This window comes from Centrocercus urophasianus, unplaced genomic scaffold, assembly GCF_019232065.1.
Source record: "Centrocercus urophasianus isolate 14NV4802_14NV808 unplaced genomic scaffold, USGS_Curo_1.0 seq_13, whole genome shotgun sequence".
Taxonomy (NCBI): Eukaryota; Metazoa; Chordata; class Aves; order Galliformes; family Phasianidae; genus Centrocercus; species Centrocercus urophasianus.
Genome location: NW_024884475.1, coordinates 21,009,534 through 21,029,700, shown reverse-complemented (window position 1 = coordinate 21,029,700; position 20,167 = coordinate 21,009,534). Strand labels below are relative to the sequence as shown.

General features: G+C 43.5%; 2 protein-coding genes across 2 annotated transcripts; one reads left to right on the top strand and one right to left on the bottom strand.

Moving 5' to 3' along the window:
• Positions 1-1,286: 1,286 nt before the first annotated feature.
• LIAS (lipoic acid synthetase) lies at positions 1,287-12,203 on the bottom strand. The gene is made up of 11 exons (XM_042811468.1): positions 12,112-12,203; positions 10,956-11,128; positions 10,183-10,276; positions 9,165-9,245; positions 8,760-8,916; positions 7,580-7,637; positions 6,241-6,369; positions 5,228-5,373; positions 4,044-4,114; positions 3,250-3,361; positions 1,287-2,341 (listed from the first exon to the last, which is right to left on the bottom strand). The coding sequence occupies exons 1-11, from the start codon at positions 12,193-12,195 to the stop codon at positions 2,289-2,291; spliced, it is 1,158 nt and encodes a 385-aa protein (XP_042667402.1). The 5' UTR covers positions 12,196-12,203; the 3' UTR covers positions 1,287-2,288.
• A 116-nt stretch (positions 12,204-12,319) lies between these two features.
• On the top strand, positions 12,320-18,807 carry RPL9 (ribosomal protein L9). The gene is made up of 8 exons (XM_042811794.1): positions 12,320-12,385; positions 12,802-12,848; positions 12,930-13,045; positions 13,905-14,000; positions 14,314-14,446; positions 17,040-17,120; positions 17,416-17,531; positions 18,685-18,807. The coding sequence occupies exons 2-7, from the start codon at positions 12,803-12,805 to the stop codon at positions 17,520-17,522; spliced, it is 579 nt and encodes a 192-aa protein (XP_042667728.1). The 5' UTR covers positions 12,320-12,385; position 12,802; the 3' UTR covers positions 17,523-17,531; positions 18,685-18,807.
• Positions 18,808-20,167: the final 1,360 nt, after the last annotated feature.

The following is a 20,167-nucleotide window of genomic DNA, read 5'->3' as shown; positions in this document are numbered from 1 at the left end:
AGGGGAAAAAATGGGAATAGGGATGAAAGATAGTTGGAAAAGTAGTTTTTTCAACTAGAAAAAGAACTTTAAAGCTTGTCATCTATGTTGTACAAATTGTCAGAGGTCCTCAAAGACCCTCAGAAATGAAACAAAAATACATCTATGCAGCCAAAATATGACTGCTTTCCTAGAAGCCATACAAAGCATGTGACTAGAAAATGGCTTACAGAGCTTGTGTAACTGGGGGCCTGCTGTCAGACAGTTGTGTAAAGCCTGAGATCATCTTCTGATCCACCCAGCAGCAGTCAGTAAAAAAAAAAACTTACCATATGAAATAATGTTAGACTGTTTCATAGAAACATTTGTCTCAATAGGAAAAAAAAAAAAAAGTCATAGATGATCATTGCACAGTGTCCTCTTGGCAGTTCTAAAATTGCTGTATGGCTCAGAATTTTTCTTCATTTTTCTGGTGTTGATTATACTGAAAACAGTAACTTGGCAAAAGCTACAATAGCTTCCTAAACCCGCTCTATCAAAGCCCATTGTTTATAGGGGGGCCTCTAATAAAAGCTGGCAGTCTTTACATGTGTGGGTATCATCAGGTTAGTGCTGCACCTCACCTGGCCTGCTGAAGCAGAGCAGTATTCAGACTCCTTGCTGTAGTGCCAACCTTCTGCTGCTCTGCTATGTGGTGTTTCAGCTGAAGGGAGGTGGCTGTGGCCCACAGCATGCCTGCTCTTGTTCCAGACTCCTTTGCAGACTTATTGATAACTTCAAAATTTTCACCTTTTCAAGGCACAGGCATTAAGCCTGAGCCATAAAGAACATACAATCTCTCCCTAATTTACACTACTGTCATACTATTTAATTAAATATATTCCTGTTTAGTTTAAAGCTAATTTGTCTTCATAATGCCTTAGTATTGCTATACTTAGTGCTGTATTTTGTGAAGTATCAATTATGCAACACTGGTCTTGGTGGCAGAGTTTGACTTTCGCTGTCTATGACAATACCAAGATTCCACCTGCTAATTAGCTGTCATCCTAACAGAGCATGGAGTAGTGGGAGGGTCCCCTCTGCTGTCTATAGACTACAAAAGTGTATGTAAGTACTGCAGACAGCTCCAGCTTTACTGGAATAAGAGCTTATTACAACTAGACAGCAAATTCCTGGGAATATTTCCCAACAACTTTGTAAAAATAAAAGCTTCAGCCAGTTTTAAAAACTCTTATCTACTGTTCAGAACGCACAGCTGAGAATGATTAAGGAGAGACGACCATGACTGAAAAGACAGAAATGAACAGTTGCTATTGTACCATATGCCACACTTTTATTTCTGCCTGAGCTTAGTACAGTACATAACAGACTTTACATTTCAGCCACAGTGCAGTTAAATCTGAATGCAGAAGAGTAAACACTCAGATCAAATCCCCTGGGGCAGGCACCCAGACTGAATGCAACCTCCACACCCTCAGGTGGGGTACAGAACTTTAATCCCCAGGCAACAACAGAGCAGAATTACAGTACAGGATATGCACAAATCTGGACACTCAATGCTGAAGCAGCATCTGGAGAAAGCAGAGGGGTTTGTTACAGTCACATACATACCCAAGCTAAAGGTGGCTCCCTCTTTGCTGCTATCAATTTCCTAGTGTTTTAAATTGATATCTATACAAAGTTAACTATCTTGTTTTCTTCATCTCATCCCCTAATTGAGACTCATCCTTTGAGATACCTGCAAAGCATTAGCTCTCAGAATGGCACAGTTAATTTTCTTAAGATGCAGGCAAAAGACAATGTCTTGAATTAACAGTACTTCTCTGGTGTGGTTCAAAATAATCCTAATGTGGTCCTTTGTCATGTATGCTGTTTTGTAAATCCTTTATTTCCCACAGTCCCTGCAAGCTTGTGTTACATAGTAATGGTAAGACACAGCAAGATCTCACTGCCTTTCAAAATACCTATTATTGGCATCTTAAGCAGTATCTAATTGCAGCAACATTGATGGTAGCATCAAATCTTTACTTAAACCTCTGATTATTTTTCAGCTTACCTCAATCACTTTGCTCTTTCAAAATCAATTCTGTCTTCTGACTTACTGCTTAATGCTGGAAGGACTACATAGTTGTAGCACTGCCAGGAGTTAGGTACAATAACAGTGTTTTGGTAAGAGTAAAATGTTCTGGAAAGATAGTAAGTTTTCGTGCCTCCGCCATCTGGCCTTCTGTATTTCTGGAACTGGGTATAATTATGTGCTGAAAAAGGATCCTTAGAACTGGCTGCTTTAAATAGGCTCACTCTCATTTTCAGAAGACTTTCGTCTTTCTTTTTTCCACCAAGTTCTTCAAGAAGAATTCACCTAATCAAAAGGCAAAAAAGCACCAGAAGTCATTTGTAGGTGTTTCCAGGACATGAAGCGAAACAACGTGCATTCCTATTGCATTCTGTATTAGGGCTTACCAATATTCTATAGCTAGTCAGTTCTACACAGCTGCATTTTCAGTACAGCCAGGATGTGTAAAAAGACAAATCCATAACTCAACAAGCAATACCATCCATCCCCTCAAAATCTGAATTTTCTTCATGTTCAGTGTTATGAAAAAGCTCTGCTGCTTTGTGTTCTCAACCAGGTCGAGGTGAATTGATTTAATTAAAAATTAATTCCTATTTTATGAAGTAGCAGCAACTTGTAATGAAACCCTCTATAAATCCTGCTTCAAATAGCCTGAGAAGCAAGGTGCCCCAAACCATCCTTCTGTGCTCTCTCCTTAGGAAAAAGCAGAATGTTGCACCTACATGGCAGTGCCACTAAGATCAGCTGCTACTGAACACACTGCTTTGTCAGAAAAATCACTGCCTTAAGTGTGTCTAATTATTTCTAGGGCACCGCAAATAAATTCTGCCTTCAGCATCAAAACTGCATCACAAGCAACAACTGGCTCCACTAAAGCCTCAAGTGTTCAAGTGGCAGATTGTAATGGAAAAACTGAAGGCTGTGTACCCTATATATAAATCCTGTGCATTAAGTATAGCACAAGCTTGGTTTGCCAAAAAAACAGCTTATTTAAGGTGACAAGCCACACAACAATTGCACAGATACATACTATAGATGAACTACAAAAAACAGTAAATGTAAACAGTAAAAAAGCGTGACTAGATAATTTGCTCTTGAGAAAAGGTGAGCTTTGTTGCCTATTACCTCACAGTTTTAGCTTGATTACATAAAACATTACATCCTAAATAATTTAACACTGCTTAGTAATGTACCTGCTTTATAGGAGGAACGCACTAGAGGCCCGCTAGCTGTGTAATGGAATCCAAGATCATTTCCTACTTTTTCCCAGTATTTGAATTTTTCAGGTGTTACATACTCCTCAACCTGAGTGAAAAGAATTCATTCTGATCAGCCCTTAATGTAAAGGAAATAAAATATAGACAGCATGTGGCAACACGGCACAATTAAATCTCAATTCAAAAAGTTACATTCCAAAACAGATATAGCTGCAAAATTGTTGCTTCATCATGTTCTTAGCTCTGTTTTCAAACAGTCCTTTTGCACAAACCTTTTTGTCCAAGTTAGTAAAAACAAACAAACAAACAACATAGTAGTCCTACAAATCTCTTTGTTAGCAAATTATTTCAGTGAAACAGAGTAACAGTACAGAGACTCAAGCTCTGGACAGGTTACAGAAGAAATAAATGGTAATTTCTGCAGCTGAAGTGGCACCATTAAGGGCCAGCCTACCAGTCAGCGAAGAAGAGCTGACTTGAGCCATTCTGTTTGAGGCATGCAGGGAGACTCTTGTTTTGCAGAATCATTCCTCAGCTCCAGCTGTCTGCCCAGCTATTAGTAACAATGGAAAGTCTGCAGAGGATGGAATGATTGTAGCTGGGGCCATTTCTAGCAAGGAGTCCATAACAGATGGGAATAAAGTTAGACAAAGAAGGAAATATTTCCCAACATCCACAGTTAAGGGAAGGATGCAAATCAAGCCTCGTTTTAGAAAGAAAAAACTTTACTGCAAGGTCCAGACCATAATTCTGTCTGTAAATGAAATTACCTTTAGGTGACGTTTTGTTGGTTGCATGTATTGTCCCAGAGTCAAACAATCCACACCTGCTTCACGCAACACTGCAAAAATAAATGTCCTTGTTAGTGGCAAAAGCACCACAAGGGATTGTCAGCAAGTGGCTAACACCCCACGCGCAAGGCTGAACCACAGCACCCTGCAGGGGGTACGTTCTGCTTTCCCTGAACAGAGCCTGCAACCTCCACAAGCAGCAGCAATGCACCTCGTTCTGAGATCCAAGCTGCTGCACGATCTCTCTAGTTCAGAGCTGGAGAGAATACCACTGCACTGCAGTCACTTGTCTCACTGCAGAGACAACATGCTCTTTTTTGTTTTGCTGCTTTTCACTGCATCTTTAGGTCAAAGCCCTCCTCTGAGGGAAAATGGACACATGCACTTAGCACTTCTCCACTGGTTCAAAGCCTTCATGCTGAAGTTACCAGTACTTTTCTGAAGAGAAATAAATTTGCCAACACCTTTACCCAGCTTTACACACTGAAGGGTAAATGTTAGCTTTAATGCCTGCAAAAACTTGCAAGATGGATATTTACTAGAATCAATATGCAACAAATGAGTTCAGGTTGTCTGCTTACAGAAGTAACCCAGGCACCCAGCAGTCAGCTAGCTTGCAGGGCGATGCTTGCTGTGGTGATCAGGTGTGAGGGATCAGATTTTGAATGAATACCTCTGTGTATTTCCTGGCTATGTGAACTACTTGCCCCCAAGTCAAATAAAAAGATGTTTTGTTTACAGCACTTTGCACTCACTGTTACCTTGAAACCTGATTAGACTGATAAATGGGTTTAATAGCAGCACATTTACATGTTCTTCAGCTCCTACATAGAGAAAGGGAGAGGAATGAGAGTAGAGTAACTGGATGGCTCCAAAGACATCCATGACATGCAAACAGCCCTGAGGCTGAACTTCACACTTCTGTATGAAATGCTGGGCAGGAACTGATACATCACAGCTGCAGAAAAACAAGGCTGCACCACTGCCTTCTAAATATATGGTTATTATGCAAGGGATAAAGTACAGGTAGACAATCCTTCAGCTGGATATGGGAGAAACATTGTAGGATGTACAAATATCTTATGAAAAATGCCTGTGTGCACTATCCACTGGGAACTTTTCTCTTCTTAGGAAAGAATAGCAAAGAAAACAAGAAAACTCACACTTCATCGTTGAAAACACCTGTTCATCTGTCTCACCCAGCCCCAGCATGAGGGATGTCTTGGAAATGACACGGGGCTGCACCTCCTTGGCGTGCTTCAGCACACGGACGGACTGCTCGAAGTTGGCTCGGGGATCGCGGATTTTCCTTTGAGGTTTTCAGCACGACGGGGAGAACATCGGCGAGTTAAAGACGCCACGACAGTTACATTCTGTTACATCCCGCGAAGCCCAAACCACGGCTCGCCGTTCGGGGCCGCCTGTCGGCCCCGAGGCCCGGGCGCGGCGCGGCGCGGGCGCCCTCTGCGGGCGGGCGGCGGGCAGGGCGGCGCCGCGCGAGGCAGGCTGGGAACCGCGGCCCCGCGCCATTTCGGAGCTCCCCGCCCGCCTCCCCAGTCCTGAGGCGGCCGGCCGCCCGAGTGGAAGGCGACGGGCGGGGGAAGGCCGGCGCGACGCGAAGCGGCAGCACGCCGCGTGGCTGCGGGCGGAGCTGTACAGAACGTCCTTGCCAGCAGGGAAGCGTTCCTTTTTCTCGTGGCAGAGTACTGTCAGATCGCGAGCGCGACGCACCCGCAGAACTGCGGAAAACCAACAGGCTACAGAGTGCCGGGAGCAGCGGGATGGAACAGCGCCCGGCCAGCCTGCGCCTTTTCTGCCGCAGGGCAAGCTGTGTGTAAGCCGCAGATAGTTCAAAGTACTACAAAGCTGCGAAACAAAACCTAGCTCTCAAGAAGAGAACCCGACACAATGGGATTCAGCTATGCTCCGTTCGCAGCGAATGTTTCGGTTCTTTTGTTCGTCCTTTTTTAGGACAAAGCGAGAGGCGTGTGGTCATCTCAGGAGGAAAAGGGAGCGGTGGTGCCGCCTCTGAGTGGGATCGGGACCGAGAGCTGCGTGCTGAAAGCAGGTTTAAATAAATGGCTCTGGCTCCCAGTCACAGAGAATTCCTTTCACAAAATCCCTTCTCCTATTGTACTGTATTCTGCTTCCATTTACACACGCTGTTCTTGCTTACCTCTGTAATTCCGGAACGGTCTCCACGTTGTGGGCATACACGTCCAGCCCTGACAGTGCTACCTTCTCCACAGCCTTAAGGTCCCCTCGGAAATCAGGGGTAAGGCATTCCACAACTATTTTTGAGTTCCTGAGAAAAAGAAACTGGAAATGAACACATCCGTGGGATTTTTATCACTGTTGGTAAACGTTCAATATAACAAAACCCAAACAACCAAACCAACGATGCGCTCATAAGCAGAGCGAAGTTAATTGGGGATATATGGCTAAAACAACAGATTTCTGCAAGTACTGACACTATTGCTTTTTTGTAATATCACTGTTCAAACAAAACATAATGTGTTTAATTCCTGATTTTACTGATGTGAGCTGAAATAGAATGAAAGTCAAATACAAAACCCCCCATTTCTTTGCAGTCTGTCTATATGTAATATTTTTCTGTCAGTCACAGGTTACTGCATGAAGTTTTAAATACTATTTTACTATTACAGCTCTGAAATACAGAGAAGATGTATTTCTGACCTGACACATGGTCAAAGAAATAATCCAGTGCTTAACTTTAAATAAGCCTGTGCTAAATTGGAAGTGCATTCCAATTCAAAATATTCTGGGACTATTGTACCAGAAATATGAATAATGGGGGGAAAAAGGGCACATAAACAAGCTGAAGGCACACTTTTCTATTTGTATGGCCTCTCACAGAATCCAGCTAAAGGCAATTCTGACCTACATGCCATAGCACGTGTTGTGATTTAAGCTGGCAGGTGGCTCAGCATCACGCAGTTGTTTGGTTACTCCCCCCTTCCCAGTGGGATGGGGGAAAGAATCAAAAAGAAACAAAGTGGAACCTGTGGGTTGAGATAAAACTATTTACTAAGATAAAGAAAAGGATAATAATTATGACAAACATAGCAAGTGATGCACAAGCAATTGCTTACCACCCCCTGACCAATGCCCAGCCAGCCCACCAAGTAGCAAAAGAGAGTGAGATGAACTCCCACGCCTCCAAAACTCCTTCTGTGTGATGTCAAATAGCACAGAATGTCCCTGTGGCCAGTTTATGTCAGCTGTCCTAATTCTGTTCCCTCCCAGCTCCTTGGGGCCCTTTGCTGCAAATGGCTTTGGCTCTGAAAGACGTTACAGGCTAAATAAATAAATACATAAATAGATAGATAGATAGATAGCAGGCAACTATAAACATCACTGTGTTATAATTTTTCTCCTAGAACCAAAATATAGCATCATATCAGACCCTCTGAAGAAAACAATTCCGTCCCAGCTGAAACTAAGATACAACAAGAAAGTTTTTTACTAATAACAGTAATACATTATTAACGTACCTTTCTTTCAGATGGGAGACCGTCTTTGCAAAGTGTTCTGCTCCACCATCAGGCATATCTACAAGTATTCCAATTATTCAGTTAACCTTTCTGCTCAAGAAATGCATTTACTTATTAGAGACAAAAAAAAAAAAAAAAGCAGAGTCACAATTAAATCTGAACTCATAAAGGAGCTCTTAGTCAAAGATAAAACTCATCTTATTTTACTGCTTATGCCAAAGGTTTGCAACAGATATTCTACCAAGCCTCACTCTGCACACAGATTAAATATAATCATATTCACTTGTTTTTGTGGGTTCACTGTCAGCCTAAGAACAAAATGACTTTAACTATTTAAACTTTAACTATTGATCTGAGAAGCCGTCCTACAAAAAAACTGAAACATCCAACTAAGCATTATTGCTCTTTTCATGTAAACCACTTTGAAGCTATAGGATTTTCACCTAAAGTATATTGAAGAGTCCTTACAATTGTTTTTCTCATGCACATGATGTCACCACAAAAGAGCTACTACAACCACAGAACAAAAAGCAACTTTCAATACTATTAAGTATAATTTATTTCAGGTGTAGCTTTTGAAAACAAGTTCTGCAATAGCATAGCATATGAGTGTGATTGTTTTTCTGATCAAGTAGACTATAGTGCGTGTACCTTGAAAAAAGAAAAAGGTTCTTACAATATTTTATTAATTATTGTATATTTTTAACGTTAAGACCTCATTGCTATGTACAGCTATCTGAAAGGAGGCTAGAGAAGGTGTCGGGCGTGAGGCATCGGCATCAAGCTGCGCCAGGGGAGGCTGAAATTGAGCCTCAGGAAAATATCTTTGTGGAAAGGGTGGTTAGGCATTGGAACGGGCTGCCCAGGGGAAGGGGTGGAGTCCATCACCATCCACACGTGTGGATGTGGCACTTAGGGACATGGCTTAGCAGCAGGGTTAGCTGGATGGTTGGACTCGATCACAGAATAATTTAGGTTGGAAAAGATGATCCTCTGAGTGTAACTTCTATTGTATTTTACCAGGTATAGAGAGATACTAGGAGTATGTAGGCACTTTCCAAAGGTTCGGCACAGTTGACTCATTTCAAAGAAGAATTCTCAACACTTGCACTGATTTGCACAGTTGTGCAAATTGCACAATTGAGCCCACACTGGAAGACATCAGTGACAGCATACTAACCGTCTCTGTCCACCGATGTCAATACAACGTAGTCCAAGCCCCACTCAGCAATAGCTTTTGCTGTGTTATAAGGCTCCTCGGGATCCAGTGGAGGTGGATTTTTTGCTGTCTTTACTGAACAAAATCTGCAGCCTCTAGTGCACGTGTCACCCATCAGCTGAAACAAGAAGGGCATTCCTACATTTACATTTTGCACATCACTATTGCTCAGCCAAGAAACAGCTGCATATGCTGTTTCAGCCTATCAGAACGCCTCAATACTAAAGAAAAAGGTGAGGAAGTGATTTCCTGTACATTTCATGTAACAAACCCACACCACTTCAGCAGAGGTTGCCACATATCCAACAATGTGCTACAAGTGCCTCAAACATTTATAAAATACATGAAAAATTGTTAATGGCTTACCATAATAGTAGCTGTAGCTGTAGCATATTCACCACCTCCCCAGCATTCCCCAATGTTGGGACAACGTGCTTCCTCACATACCTGAAGTTAAACAGACAGGAAAGTACTGTATTTCAGTACTAGCCTACAAATAATCCTAATTCCATCTGTGATAAATGAGATTAAACAGAGTTACACATCGTTATGGAAGAAGTCGGCAGAATGACTAGGAAGAAAATAATTGTTTCCTGGCATCCATTTCCATTCTTTACCCTCTAATATATAAACCCAGAGCCAACAACTCCTCAGCCGAGTAACTGCCTTATTAGTTAGCACAGATTGTCATTAACATTTTAAATTTACACATTTCACAAGATACTGTATTCACAAGATCCATGATACATCTTGCCCCCCAAAAAAACCACAAACAAACAAAAAAACCCTCCAAAACCAACCAACCAAACAGAAAAAAAAGCTCTCCATGCATACCTACCACTTTTTATCACCTTTCAGGGGGAAGTTCTTTACCAAGAGAGTGGTGAGCCTGGAACAGGCTGCCCAGAGAGGTTGTGGATGCCCCCTAGCTGGTGGTGTTCAAGGCCAGGCTGGATGGGGCCCTGGCAGCCTGGGCTAGTATTAGATATGGAGGCTGGCAGCCTCGCCTGCAACAGGGGGTTGGAGATCTATGATCCTCTGGGCCATTCTGTGTTTCTGTGATTGAGGGTGTATTTAAGCAAATGCAAATTTCTGCAATTCCTTTTCCTGCAAAATGTGTATATATCCCTGAAACTGTGTGCATTTCCATTAAAAATAATTACAATTGGCATCTTTTCATCTCTTTGATGATGCAAGTATTAAGTCATAATATTTAAAATCACAGCAGAAAAAAAACATTAAAAAGAAAAATCAGCATTGGGTTTGATTTCAGCATCTAAGACCATACAAGACATAATGTCTACCTGTCCTCCACAAAACCAAACATACAAACAAAAAATCATCATCATCTCTACAGGAAACCTTGGTTTGATACTAGATTTACCGTGTGCAGATTTAAACTCCTCAAGGTATTTTTCAGTTTATTGTAATTTTTGCCCATGGGAATCTCTGTTTTCAGCCATGGAGGAAGTCGCAGCCTGAACAAAAATCAAACAAATGTAAACATTAATACATTATTTACATGGTAAGTTTCCATTAATTATATAGATCCATTTCAATTTGTTACACATCCCAGTGAGGAAGGGTTCCTTGAACATTGATGCAGCTCAGTGGCCAGCATTAATATCACTCACAGTCATAACAGGCTTCTCTCTTCTATGCATATTACCATCCCAGTATTCAAAAATAGGAATTTGTTGTCACTGGAAGGCTTAAGGCTGTAAAGATGGGATTTCATAGTACAACAGTGGAGAACACAACAATTAACAACAGCATAAAGTACACAACTAGCAAGAAGGGAGATCAACTGTATAACTGGGAATATACTTTGTTTCAAGTATTTTTTAACTTATTCTGCATTAATTTGTTTTTTGATACCAGTAATATTTTTTTCAGCCCTTAAGTATAGTATGCTACCCTCTGATGTGCGTTTATAACTTGGTACAGCACAAGCATTCAAGTTGAGAAAATATCATCATGTCTTAGTTTTGTTACATATTCACAGTTAATACTGTGAGTTTTTTCCATGCAAAAATCAATCTGGCAAGCCAATACAACAGAATTTAATAAAAGGACACGGTATACATTCTGCAGTTAATACCTGAACATGCAAGAAACTGCATGGAAGCAACTACAGCTGTTTGAAATTACATTTACCTTTCTCCTTTCTGACGCTTTAAATTGCCTTTGTACTCAGCCCACGCACTCTTATCTGCCAAATCTCCTGATACAAAGTCCTCTAAGTCTGGTCCATTTTGGAGAATTTTTTTTGTCTCCTCAGTCAAAGAACTTGATGTTCCATACTGGTTACACACATGGCTTTCTGACACCTAAAAAAAAGCAACGGTGTTATGTACTAAATTAGAAATGAATTAGTGTTTCATACTGAAGAACCGCCAGTCCTTTTGGTGGTTTACCATACGCTCTGCAACAGACTTCGTGCAAGTCTCTTCCCAACGGCATTTATGTTAAACATCTATACTCTCCTTCACTTCAAGTCATGAAAAACAGACAAAAAGAATGACCAGTTCCCACATATCTCAGCGTCAGACTAAATTAAAGTTTTTGATACAAGTATCACTGCATGGACTACTTTTTGCTTTTGAGACCGACAGGATTTTGAGGTTTAGATGCACATCGTCAAGTCAGCCACAGAAACGTACTATTTCACCGTGGACACGGCCTCAGTCAGAGCAGCACGGCACGGCTGAGATCGGGCCCAGCCGCAGCTCGAGCAGGGTCACCAGAGCAGTGCCCGCGCCGGGATGCTTCTGAAGACCTGCAAGGAGGAGAGCCCGCAGCTGGGCAGCCCGTGACGGAGCGCCACCCACAGAACCGCTCCTGGCGTTCGGAAGGAACCTCCCGTGCTCCGCTTTGGGTCCGCTGCCTCTTGCCCTGCCGGCACCAAGAAGAGCCCGGCTCTGCCCTCCGCGCCCTGCTTTCAGCTACTTCTGCCCATTGATGGACCTCTCTCCCACGCCGCCTCAGACTGCACAGCCCAGCTCTGGGAGCTCCAGGCCCTTAGTATCTCCATGGCCCTGCGTGTCTCTCGTACTGGGGACGCAGAACCGGACCCAGCGCTCAGGTGCGGCCTGGGCAGCTCTAAGCAGAGGTGAAGAGCCGCTCGTCCCGACCCACTGCCGACACTCCGCCCGGCGCAGCCCGGACCCTCCCGCAGCACACCACACCGCACCGCACCGCACCACACCGCACCGCACTGCACTGCACTGCGCCGCGCGTTTCCTAACCCGCCCTGAGGCGCGCAACCGCGCTACTGGCCGCGACGCCCCGGCTGAGGACGGCGCCCACCCACCCGTGCGTGAGGCCCCGATAGCAGCAGCAGTCGCCGGGCAGCGGTAGCGGCGGCGCCGCGGCAGCCCCCAGGCAGCAGCGACATGGCGACGCCCCCCGCCGCCCCGATCGACGCTCTCGGCGCTCGACCGCCCGCACCGGCTCGCGCGCATCGGGGCTCTCCTTCTCTCGCCTCTCGGACGGCGGCCTCGGCGCGATGACGTCGGCGGCTCGCGGCCGGCTACAAGAGCGCGATGACGTCACGCGCCGCTCTTTTCGGCGCCGCTCGCCGCCAGGTTAGTCGCGGCTGGTGGCTGCATCCGATGCCATCCGCGGCGGACCGGCTCCGCACCGCCCCGCCGGGCTGCGAGCGGCTGACCGGGGCTGAAGTCGCACCGTCGCGGTGCTCTGGGCGCAGCCCTAGCGGGGGAGCCTCCGGGATGGCGCTTTCTCCGACGTGCCCCTTCCCGCCCCTCCCCGCTCTAGGCCCGGCCGGGTCCCGCTGCTGGGAAGGGCGCGGAGGCCGCCGCCTGCCTGGGGCCCGGGGTCGGGCCTGCGTGTGGGCCCGGGTGGCCGTAGCGGTGGCGGTAGAGGGTTGGGAGATCCCGTAGCTGCGGGCCGCGGGGTACGTGGGGGTTAGGAGAAGCAGGGCGGTGTAAGAAGAAGGGACTTTCCCTCCCGGTCTGCAGCTTGTCGTGGTTGTCGTTTGCAGAATGAAGACCATCCTCAGCAACCAGACTGTGGACATCCCTGAGCAAGGTGCGTAGTGCTCTCCTGAAAGGCCCGTCGTGCTGCCGGCCTCGCAGCCGTAACGTGCGTTTGTCTGTGCTCACTTTGCAGTCAGCGTGTCCCTGAAGGGCCGCACGGTCATCGTGAAGGGCCCCCGGGGAACTCTGCGGAGAGACTTCAACCACATTAACGTGGAGCTGTCCCTACTGGGAAAGAAGCGCAGGAAGGTGAGTGCTGCGGGGCTGCGCTCAGTGCCCACTGAGGGGGGAGGGAGGGGGCAGCGCGGCCTGTTCAAAGGCTTGAAAAGTCTGGGAGCTTCAAGCAAATGTTCCTGGTTTTGCTTTCTTTGCGAATGAGTTCCTTTATGTTTCCTGGAACGAGTTGGTCTGGTGGAATGCTGAGGCCCGCTCCACGGCAGCCTTGAAGTTCTGTTGTGTCTTGGAATGGTATTGATTGTTTTTCTGTGTGGTTGCAGTTCTCAGTGTTGGGAAGGGGATACCTACTGTGTGCTGTTCTTTTGCCTGGTGCATTTTAACTGGCTAAAAGTAATTCAGTGCATTTAGTTTTTTGGAATTGTCAAGTTACGTTGGGAGGGCTGATTCTCTAAATATGTACGTAATATTTTCATGTGGTGTAAACAGGTCTTCAACAAAAGAAAAAGGGCAAAAATGGCTGATTTTGGTAACTTTTAGTGGGCGTTTACTGCATCAGAAAAGCACTAGATCCTAACACTGTAACTGAGAAAATGGATAGCTTGCATGTAGTAGTCTGACTTCAGAACAACTAGTTCAGCATTTAGTATTGGATGTTGCATCCTTCAGCTTAAGGTTTCAGAACCTTTTTAGACCTGCTGCCTGTCCCAGCTTCTCTGCAGGTTTGTTACTGATGGGACAAGAATAAAACTTCTTGTGTGTATGAGGGTCACCACATGGGGCTGGAGCTGGGTGGGCCTTTGACAGTCTTTTGAGGAAATAAAGTATATCTGTGATTTTAATGGCTTCTCATTCTTGATTTGTCACAAAGCTGCTTTATTTTTAGTACTGGACTGTAACTTACGGGTTTGTTGTGTTATTTATTTCTGTGTAGCTGCGTGTTGACAAGTGGTGGGGTAACAGAAAGGAGCTGGCAACAGTTCGCACAATTTGCAGCCATGTACAGAACATGATAAAGGGCGTTACACTGGTAAGTTTTGTTTTCAGATGGCATCTTTGTGGCAAGAGTGGACAGACTTTAACGAGCTTTTCTAAGCATGTCAGTTGTTATGCATATGCATAGCTTTTTTTCTTCTGTTTGGACATCAAACAGATTCAGGGGGAGGAAGGCATGAACAATAAGCAGTGGATGTTTCTTGGGCTTAGTATCTTGTCCTTGCAGGGACCGTATCTTCAGTGTATTTGGTTCTTAAATGTAATCAGTGAGCTTTGTGCATCTGTTTTCCCTTCTGGATGACTTGTGATTTCCTGGTTTCAGCACCTAACGATGCCTTTTATCCTAGGGCTTCCGTTATAAGATGAGGTCGGTGTACGCTCACTTCCCAATCAATGTAGTTATCCAGGATAACGGCTCACTGGTGGAAATCCGGAACTTTTTGGGAGAGAAGTACATTCGCAGGGTGCGCATGAGGCCAGGTGAGTACATCTGGGGATATCGTACTCAGCTCTTTCTAATAGGGTTCCAAGATGTTCCCTTTTGGTGGTGCCACTGATAGCAAGAAATAGCAGATTACTGGAAGGAGCATTTCTCAGTCTGTCTGAATTTATGTGACCTTGCAATACATTTACTGCTGTGGTTAATAACAGCTTTGCAGTTTATCCTTAGTAATGGGAAAACTTGAAGCTCGTTGTTGCAGTAGAAGTTAAAAGGATCCTAGCGTGTAATTTCGTTGTTGTTTGGTCTTCACAGAGTTTGTTGGTGTGCATTTCTGGTGCTCAGTTTTAGACTGGTGTTTTTGTTTTAAACTTTGTAAGTCATCTGATTTCACACGCATGTAGATTTGTATTTTTAATTCTGTAGTTAGCCAGGAGCACGTCTCAGTTTTCATCTTATCCTCAGCTCTGTGTACCTGTGTTCAGCAAGAAGCCTAACAAGGTGAACATTGGAAGGACATTGTTAAGCTTCCAGAAGGAATCATACAATCATTATGGTTGGAAAAAATCTCTAAGATCATTTAGTCCAACATACCATCAATACTGACAACTAGATCATATCCCTAAGTAGTACATCTGGCCTTTCCTTAAACACCACCAGGGACAGTGACTCCAGCACCTCCTGGACATTCTGTTACAATGCCTCATCGCCCTTTCTGAGAAGAAGTTTTCTAATATCCAGACTGAACCTCGGTCCAGCCAGTTTTGTGCCTGGCAGAGTTGAGCCCAAATGATTATGTATTGTATGATCCTGTAGTATCTGGAGCAGTGTGTGGATGGGACCTTGGCACTGTCTCTGTTCTTGAGTAATCCCTCATTTTCAAACTGCTGCTCAAAGTATCAAGCAGAAAATGGGAAAGTTTTTGGAATATGCAGGCACACTTCATCATCCAAGTGTGGTAGAGCTAGCTCCTCAAAATGTCCCAAACCTCTCAACAACAGCCAGTGATTGGTCAAAGAACTACAACCAAACCATGCTGGGGTACAAGGCACCTGATACCTCACCAGATGTAACTGTGATCCTGCCTCAAGTAGCTGTGTCATGGCATCTCAGATCCCCTTCCTAACTTCCTAACGCACTGGAGATCTTGAGTAGATGGGAAGTCAGCAGGCACCAGGACAATTGAACCAATCATTGAAATTTTTATAAAAACTGTGAAGAGAAAAATGTAACACTTGAGAAACGCAATTATTTTGAGATGTCCAGATTTTTTTTTATACTTCCACTGCTGTGTGTGTGTGTGTAACAGATGGTATTTCAGGATGTGTTTAGATAAAGCATCAGACTGCTCAGAACTCCCTGGTAGATGCAGCGTGGAGTTGGTACAGGGGCTTTGACTTTGATTTACAGTGTGGTGTTAAAGGTGGGCTTGACTACTGTACTTCATTTTTTTTTTTTTTTTTTTTTAAATCAGCATTTACTTCAAAGATAGGTGTTAGTGAAGTGTTAGTTTACCACCTATTAACTATAGATCATACTATAGAATTGCACTTGTTATACTTTCTGTGCAAGAAAGTTTCCTGTTAGATTTCTGAATGTGGTAGTGCTTGTCCCTTAGAAAGGTTCTTATTGTTTCTTCTGTAAACATGGTGCTTAACATAGCAGAGGATAGGATTTTTTTTTCAGTGACTTGGTCTGTGTCTGGTTTTGTCTTCACAAACATAAGAATGTAGAAACTGGCACCACCTAGCTGACAGTCATGCTGGCAGATTCTCCAACTTATGTGCTGTGTTGGTGATTAATGCTGTAGTGCAGTAATGTGCAAGTCATGCTCTGGATTGAAAGGAAGTAATCTTTGTGTGCTGAAACTGTTGGGAGAGGACAATCTTGGAAGAGTTGTGGGAGGACCATTTTAAGTCATAGAAGCTCATTTTTTGTCTAGAGTAAGAACCATAGAATTATAGAATGGCCTGGGTTGAAAAGGACCACAGTGATCATCCAGTTTCAACCCCCTGCTATGTGCAGGGTCACCAACCACCAGACCAGGCTGCCCAGAGCCACATCCAGCCTGGCCTTGAATGCCTCCAGGGATGGGGCACCCACAACCTCCTTGAGCAACCTGTTCCAGTGTGTGAAAAACTTCCTCCTAATATCCAACCTAAACCTGCCCTGTCTCAGTTTAAAACCATTCCCCCTTGTCCTGTCACTATCCACCCATGTAAACAGCCGTTCTCCCTCCTGTTTATACGCTCCCTTCAAGTACTGGAAGGCCACAATGAGGTCTCCCTGGAGCCTTCTCCAGGCTAAACAAGCCTGGTTCCCTCAACCTTTCTTCATAGCAGAGGTGCTCCAGCCCTCTGATCATCTTAGTGGCCCTCCTCTGGACCCGCTCCAAGAGCTCCACATCCTTCCTGTACTGGGGGCTCCAGGCCTGGGCACAGTGCTGCAGATGGGGCCTCACAAGAGCCAAATAGAGGGGGACAATCACCTCTCTCTCCCTGCTGGCCGCCTTTTTTTTTTTTTTAATGGAGCCCAGAAGAGCCTTCATCCATAAATTGGGACCTGAATGCTGTGTCTTTAGTATGTGTTTATTGTCTTCACTCATAACGAGTTTGTGCATTTTCTTTCCTGTAGGCGTTTCCTGTGCCGTTTCTCAAGCCCAGAAAGATGAGCTGATCCTTGAAGGGAATGACATTGAATTGGTCTCCAATTCAGGTTTGTGAAGTAGCTGCAAGAGAAAATGTGATGATATGTTCGAGTTCATCTGGAGATGTCAGTTTAGCAAACAATTTCTGTTCTTTTTCTCCGATGCTGAAGTAAAGGACAGCTCAGATGTTTCTGCCTTATGCCTCATTGCCAAGAAGCACTGAGTGAAATGCATACTTCTTTCTTTAAAACTGACGTGATTTCAAGTTGATAATTCCCTCCTCCAAGTGTTGGTTTTATTAGTTAAAATACTAGAGATACTGTTTTTGGATCTCTTATGCTAATGGTTTTGCTTTGTTCATAGCTGCCTTGATCCAGCAAGCCACTACAGTCAAGAATAAAGATATCAGGAAATTCTTGGACGGTATCTACGTCTCCGAGAAAGGAACAGTACAGCAGGCAGATGAGTAAAACTAATAGGTTGGTGTCCTATGTGGATTGGCATTATGTTGTACGTTAACGTGCTGTGGCTGTCAGGTGTGTTCAGTTCTTTCTGAGGACAAGCATGGCACCTTTGCATCTTGAAGTCTATGACATACAGAATATGGGAGCTGGGAACAGTGGGGATGTGAGATAGCGTGTGTGAGAAGCAAGTGTCTGGAGATTGTGACTTGAACTGAGGGCTAGATAAAGTCTATTTCAGCAGAGCCTCAGTGGTTTACCATGTTCACTGCAGGGATGCAGTCGTATAAAGCTTCTTTATATCCTGAAACTTAGATTTCTTGGCAGCAACTTCACGTCTCTTAATAACGTTGTTTTATGTTGCTGTTGGTCTAAACATCTAACTGAATGTGGTATTTCTATAGCATGAATGTTAGTTTGGATGATAATTGAGAATTGAAAGCCAACTGGCCTGGGGTGAAAGAGCAATTTCCAGTTATTACAGAGGAAACTTCCTTGGACTAAGGCTCCTCCTGGTTATACACTGGCTTTCCTTTTATTTTTTTCTCTCTAAATAAAGTAATACTAAGAAAAGAAAAAAAAGGGTAGCATTTCACATGTTTTAGGGTCTTCTGCGTAGTTATGTAAATGCTTGTAAACAAAAGTCAGATAACCAGTGATAAATAATTGTTAATGTAAATTTGTTACTGGCATTGAGCGCAAGGATTTGGTGTTTAAGAATTCTAACTGCTAGAGGAATCTGATGCATTTCAGATGTGGTCCAAATAAATAACTTGTTTAGGATGAGACAGGCTGAGTTGCATTTAAGATAACTGTGTGCCTTCCAGAGCTTGAGACAGGATGCTGATGAAGTGAATTTCATAAACTAAATCTTAATATCAGCAGGCAGATATCAGGTGCTTACAGGCTGCAGAAAAAGTGATTGCCAGTGTTGCTCAGAGTTCTGTAAGAAATAGAACAACTTCTCTCTTTATTATACAGTTTTGAGCATTTACTCATTTTCAAGTAATCTTGTCTGAACAAGTTGGGCAGATTTTTTAGTGCTATTAATTCTTGTTTTGTATAAAAACTACCAGATAGATGAACTTGTTTTATGTCCGAAGCTTTTGAATGTCATGTTTGCATTGCTAGGTAAAACTTTTTAAAAAGCTCTTTAATGTTCTATTTCCAGTTGTCTGGGTCCTGGAAAAAAACAAAACAAAAAATGAGACAGCATATCAGCACGTACTGGATTGGGACATCTGATACGAAAACTGAACAAGATCAGAGGTTTAATAAAATAAAATATATTTCATGTCTTGGTCTGTTTTTTTTTGTTTTTTTTTTTTGAGATCTAAATGATAATAATGTGGACCTACTCAAAGTCTTCATCATCTGGAGAAGCACATTGTCACATAGTCATGGCAAATAGTTCAGTGCTCTGCATGTTTGTAGTCTTGTGCAATGTTACTTCTCTCTTGAACATTCAGATCAGCACAAGTCTGATGGATTGGAATCCTCATGCCACATAAAGCCCCAGATTGGTAGTTTTAAATTGTAACATAAAAAAATAGCAAAAGCATTGTTTTCAAAGAAAGGAAATTTGGTGTTTTTTCTTACTATGCAAAACCTCAAACCAGTGATTACAAAAGCAGATGACCATGTACAGATTCTGGCAGGAAATTCCATATTTGAAATATGTTGAAAACAATCTAGAATTGTTTAAAGCCAACTTACAAGACTTTTTAACCTAGATGCAGGATTAGAGTAAGCCTGAACACATGACCTATGTGGCTTGAGAAGCATTGAATTAAGAAAACCAAAATACCTACATCAGAATTCGGATACAGGGAAGTTTCAGTATGCGATTTGTTGTCTGTGGATTACACTTTTTTTTCTTGGTTTCTCTTTCAAGATGTCTTTTTGTGACTTTGTGCTGTTTCTATGCTATGCTAAAATCTACCTTGTAACTTCTATCATCAATTTTGGAAAGAATTGCATAAAATACTTATATAAGGTGGCTAAAGCTTAATAACAAGGGAAACATCTCTGCATGCAAAGGGAAAGCACCTACAGCAATTGAGTGATTCTGTGGTCAGTTTGTTTAGGAGTGCTGTACTACTGAGCCGAATTTTATAGGTATGAAATTTGAACAATTTCTTGTGTTCAAGCGGTCCCACTAAGGCAGTCTTCAGAATTCTGTGTTGGCTTACACAGTGAGCATGGAATTGTAGGGGTTGGAAGGGGCCTCTAGAGGTCATCCAGTCCAACCCTCTACTTAAGCAGTTCCCCAAAGTGGGTTGCACATGGAGGTGTCCGCACAGGCTCTGGAAGATTTTTGTCCAGGTAATGGACATGTGCATCTCTAATACTCCTGCCGTTTGCTGTTCTAGCAGAGTGTTTTCATGTTCAAAAGAATCATGATTTTACTGCTACTTGCCTTTTGAATAAATTGACTTCCTGTGATGTTGGCCAGTATTTGAAATAGACTGGGGGAGTAGTTGTACATTTATGAACTGAGATTTAAGGTTGGGTGATGCGGGTTCAGTTGGTTGCACGCGTACTGGTTTGAGGATATATGCAAAGTTTCTAGTTGGCTGTGCAGAAGGATCCACAATATTTAGCTGCCTTAATTCTTCAGTGTCAGTGTACTTTTGCATCCTGGTAGTTCTGTG

What these genes read in the sequence shown, in the direction of transcription:
- LIAS (XM_042811468.1), bottom strand. Translation starts at nt 12,195, where the DNA reads ATGTCGCTGCTGCCTGGGGGCTGCCGCGGCGCCGCCGCTACCGCTGCC. An exon ending in GGAGTTTAAATCTGCACACG is followed by an intron (nt 9,246 to 10,182) that starts GTAAATCTAGTA and finishes GTTTAACTTCAG; the next exon opens with GTATGTGAGGAAGCACGTTG. An exon ending in ACCGTTCCGGAATTACAGAG is followed by an intron (nt 5,374 to 6,240) that starts GTAAGCAAGAAC and finishes AAAACCTCAAAG; the next exon opens with GAAAATCCGCGATCCCCGAG.
- RPL9 (XM_042811794.1), top strand. Translation starts at nt 12,803, where the DNA reads ATGAAGACCATCCTCAGCAACCAGACTGTGGACATCCCTGAGCAAG. An exon ending in TGGGAAAGAAGCGCAGGAAG is followed by an intron (nt 13,046 to 13,904) that starts GTGAGTGCTGCG and finishes ATTTCTGTGTAG; the next exon opens with CTGCGTGTTGACAAGTGGTG. An exon ending in TGATAAAGGGCGTTACACTG is followed by an intron (nt 14,001 to 14,313) that starts GTAAGTTTTGTT and finishes CTTTTATCCTAG; the next exon opens with GGCTTCCGTTATAAGATGAG.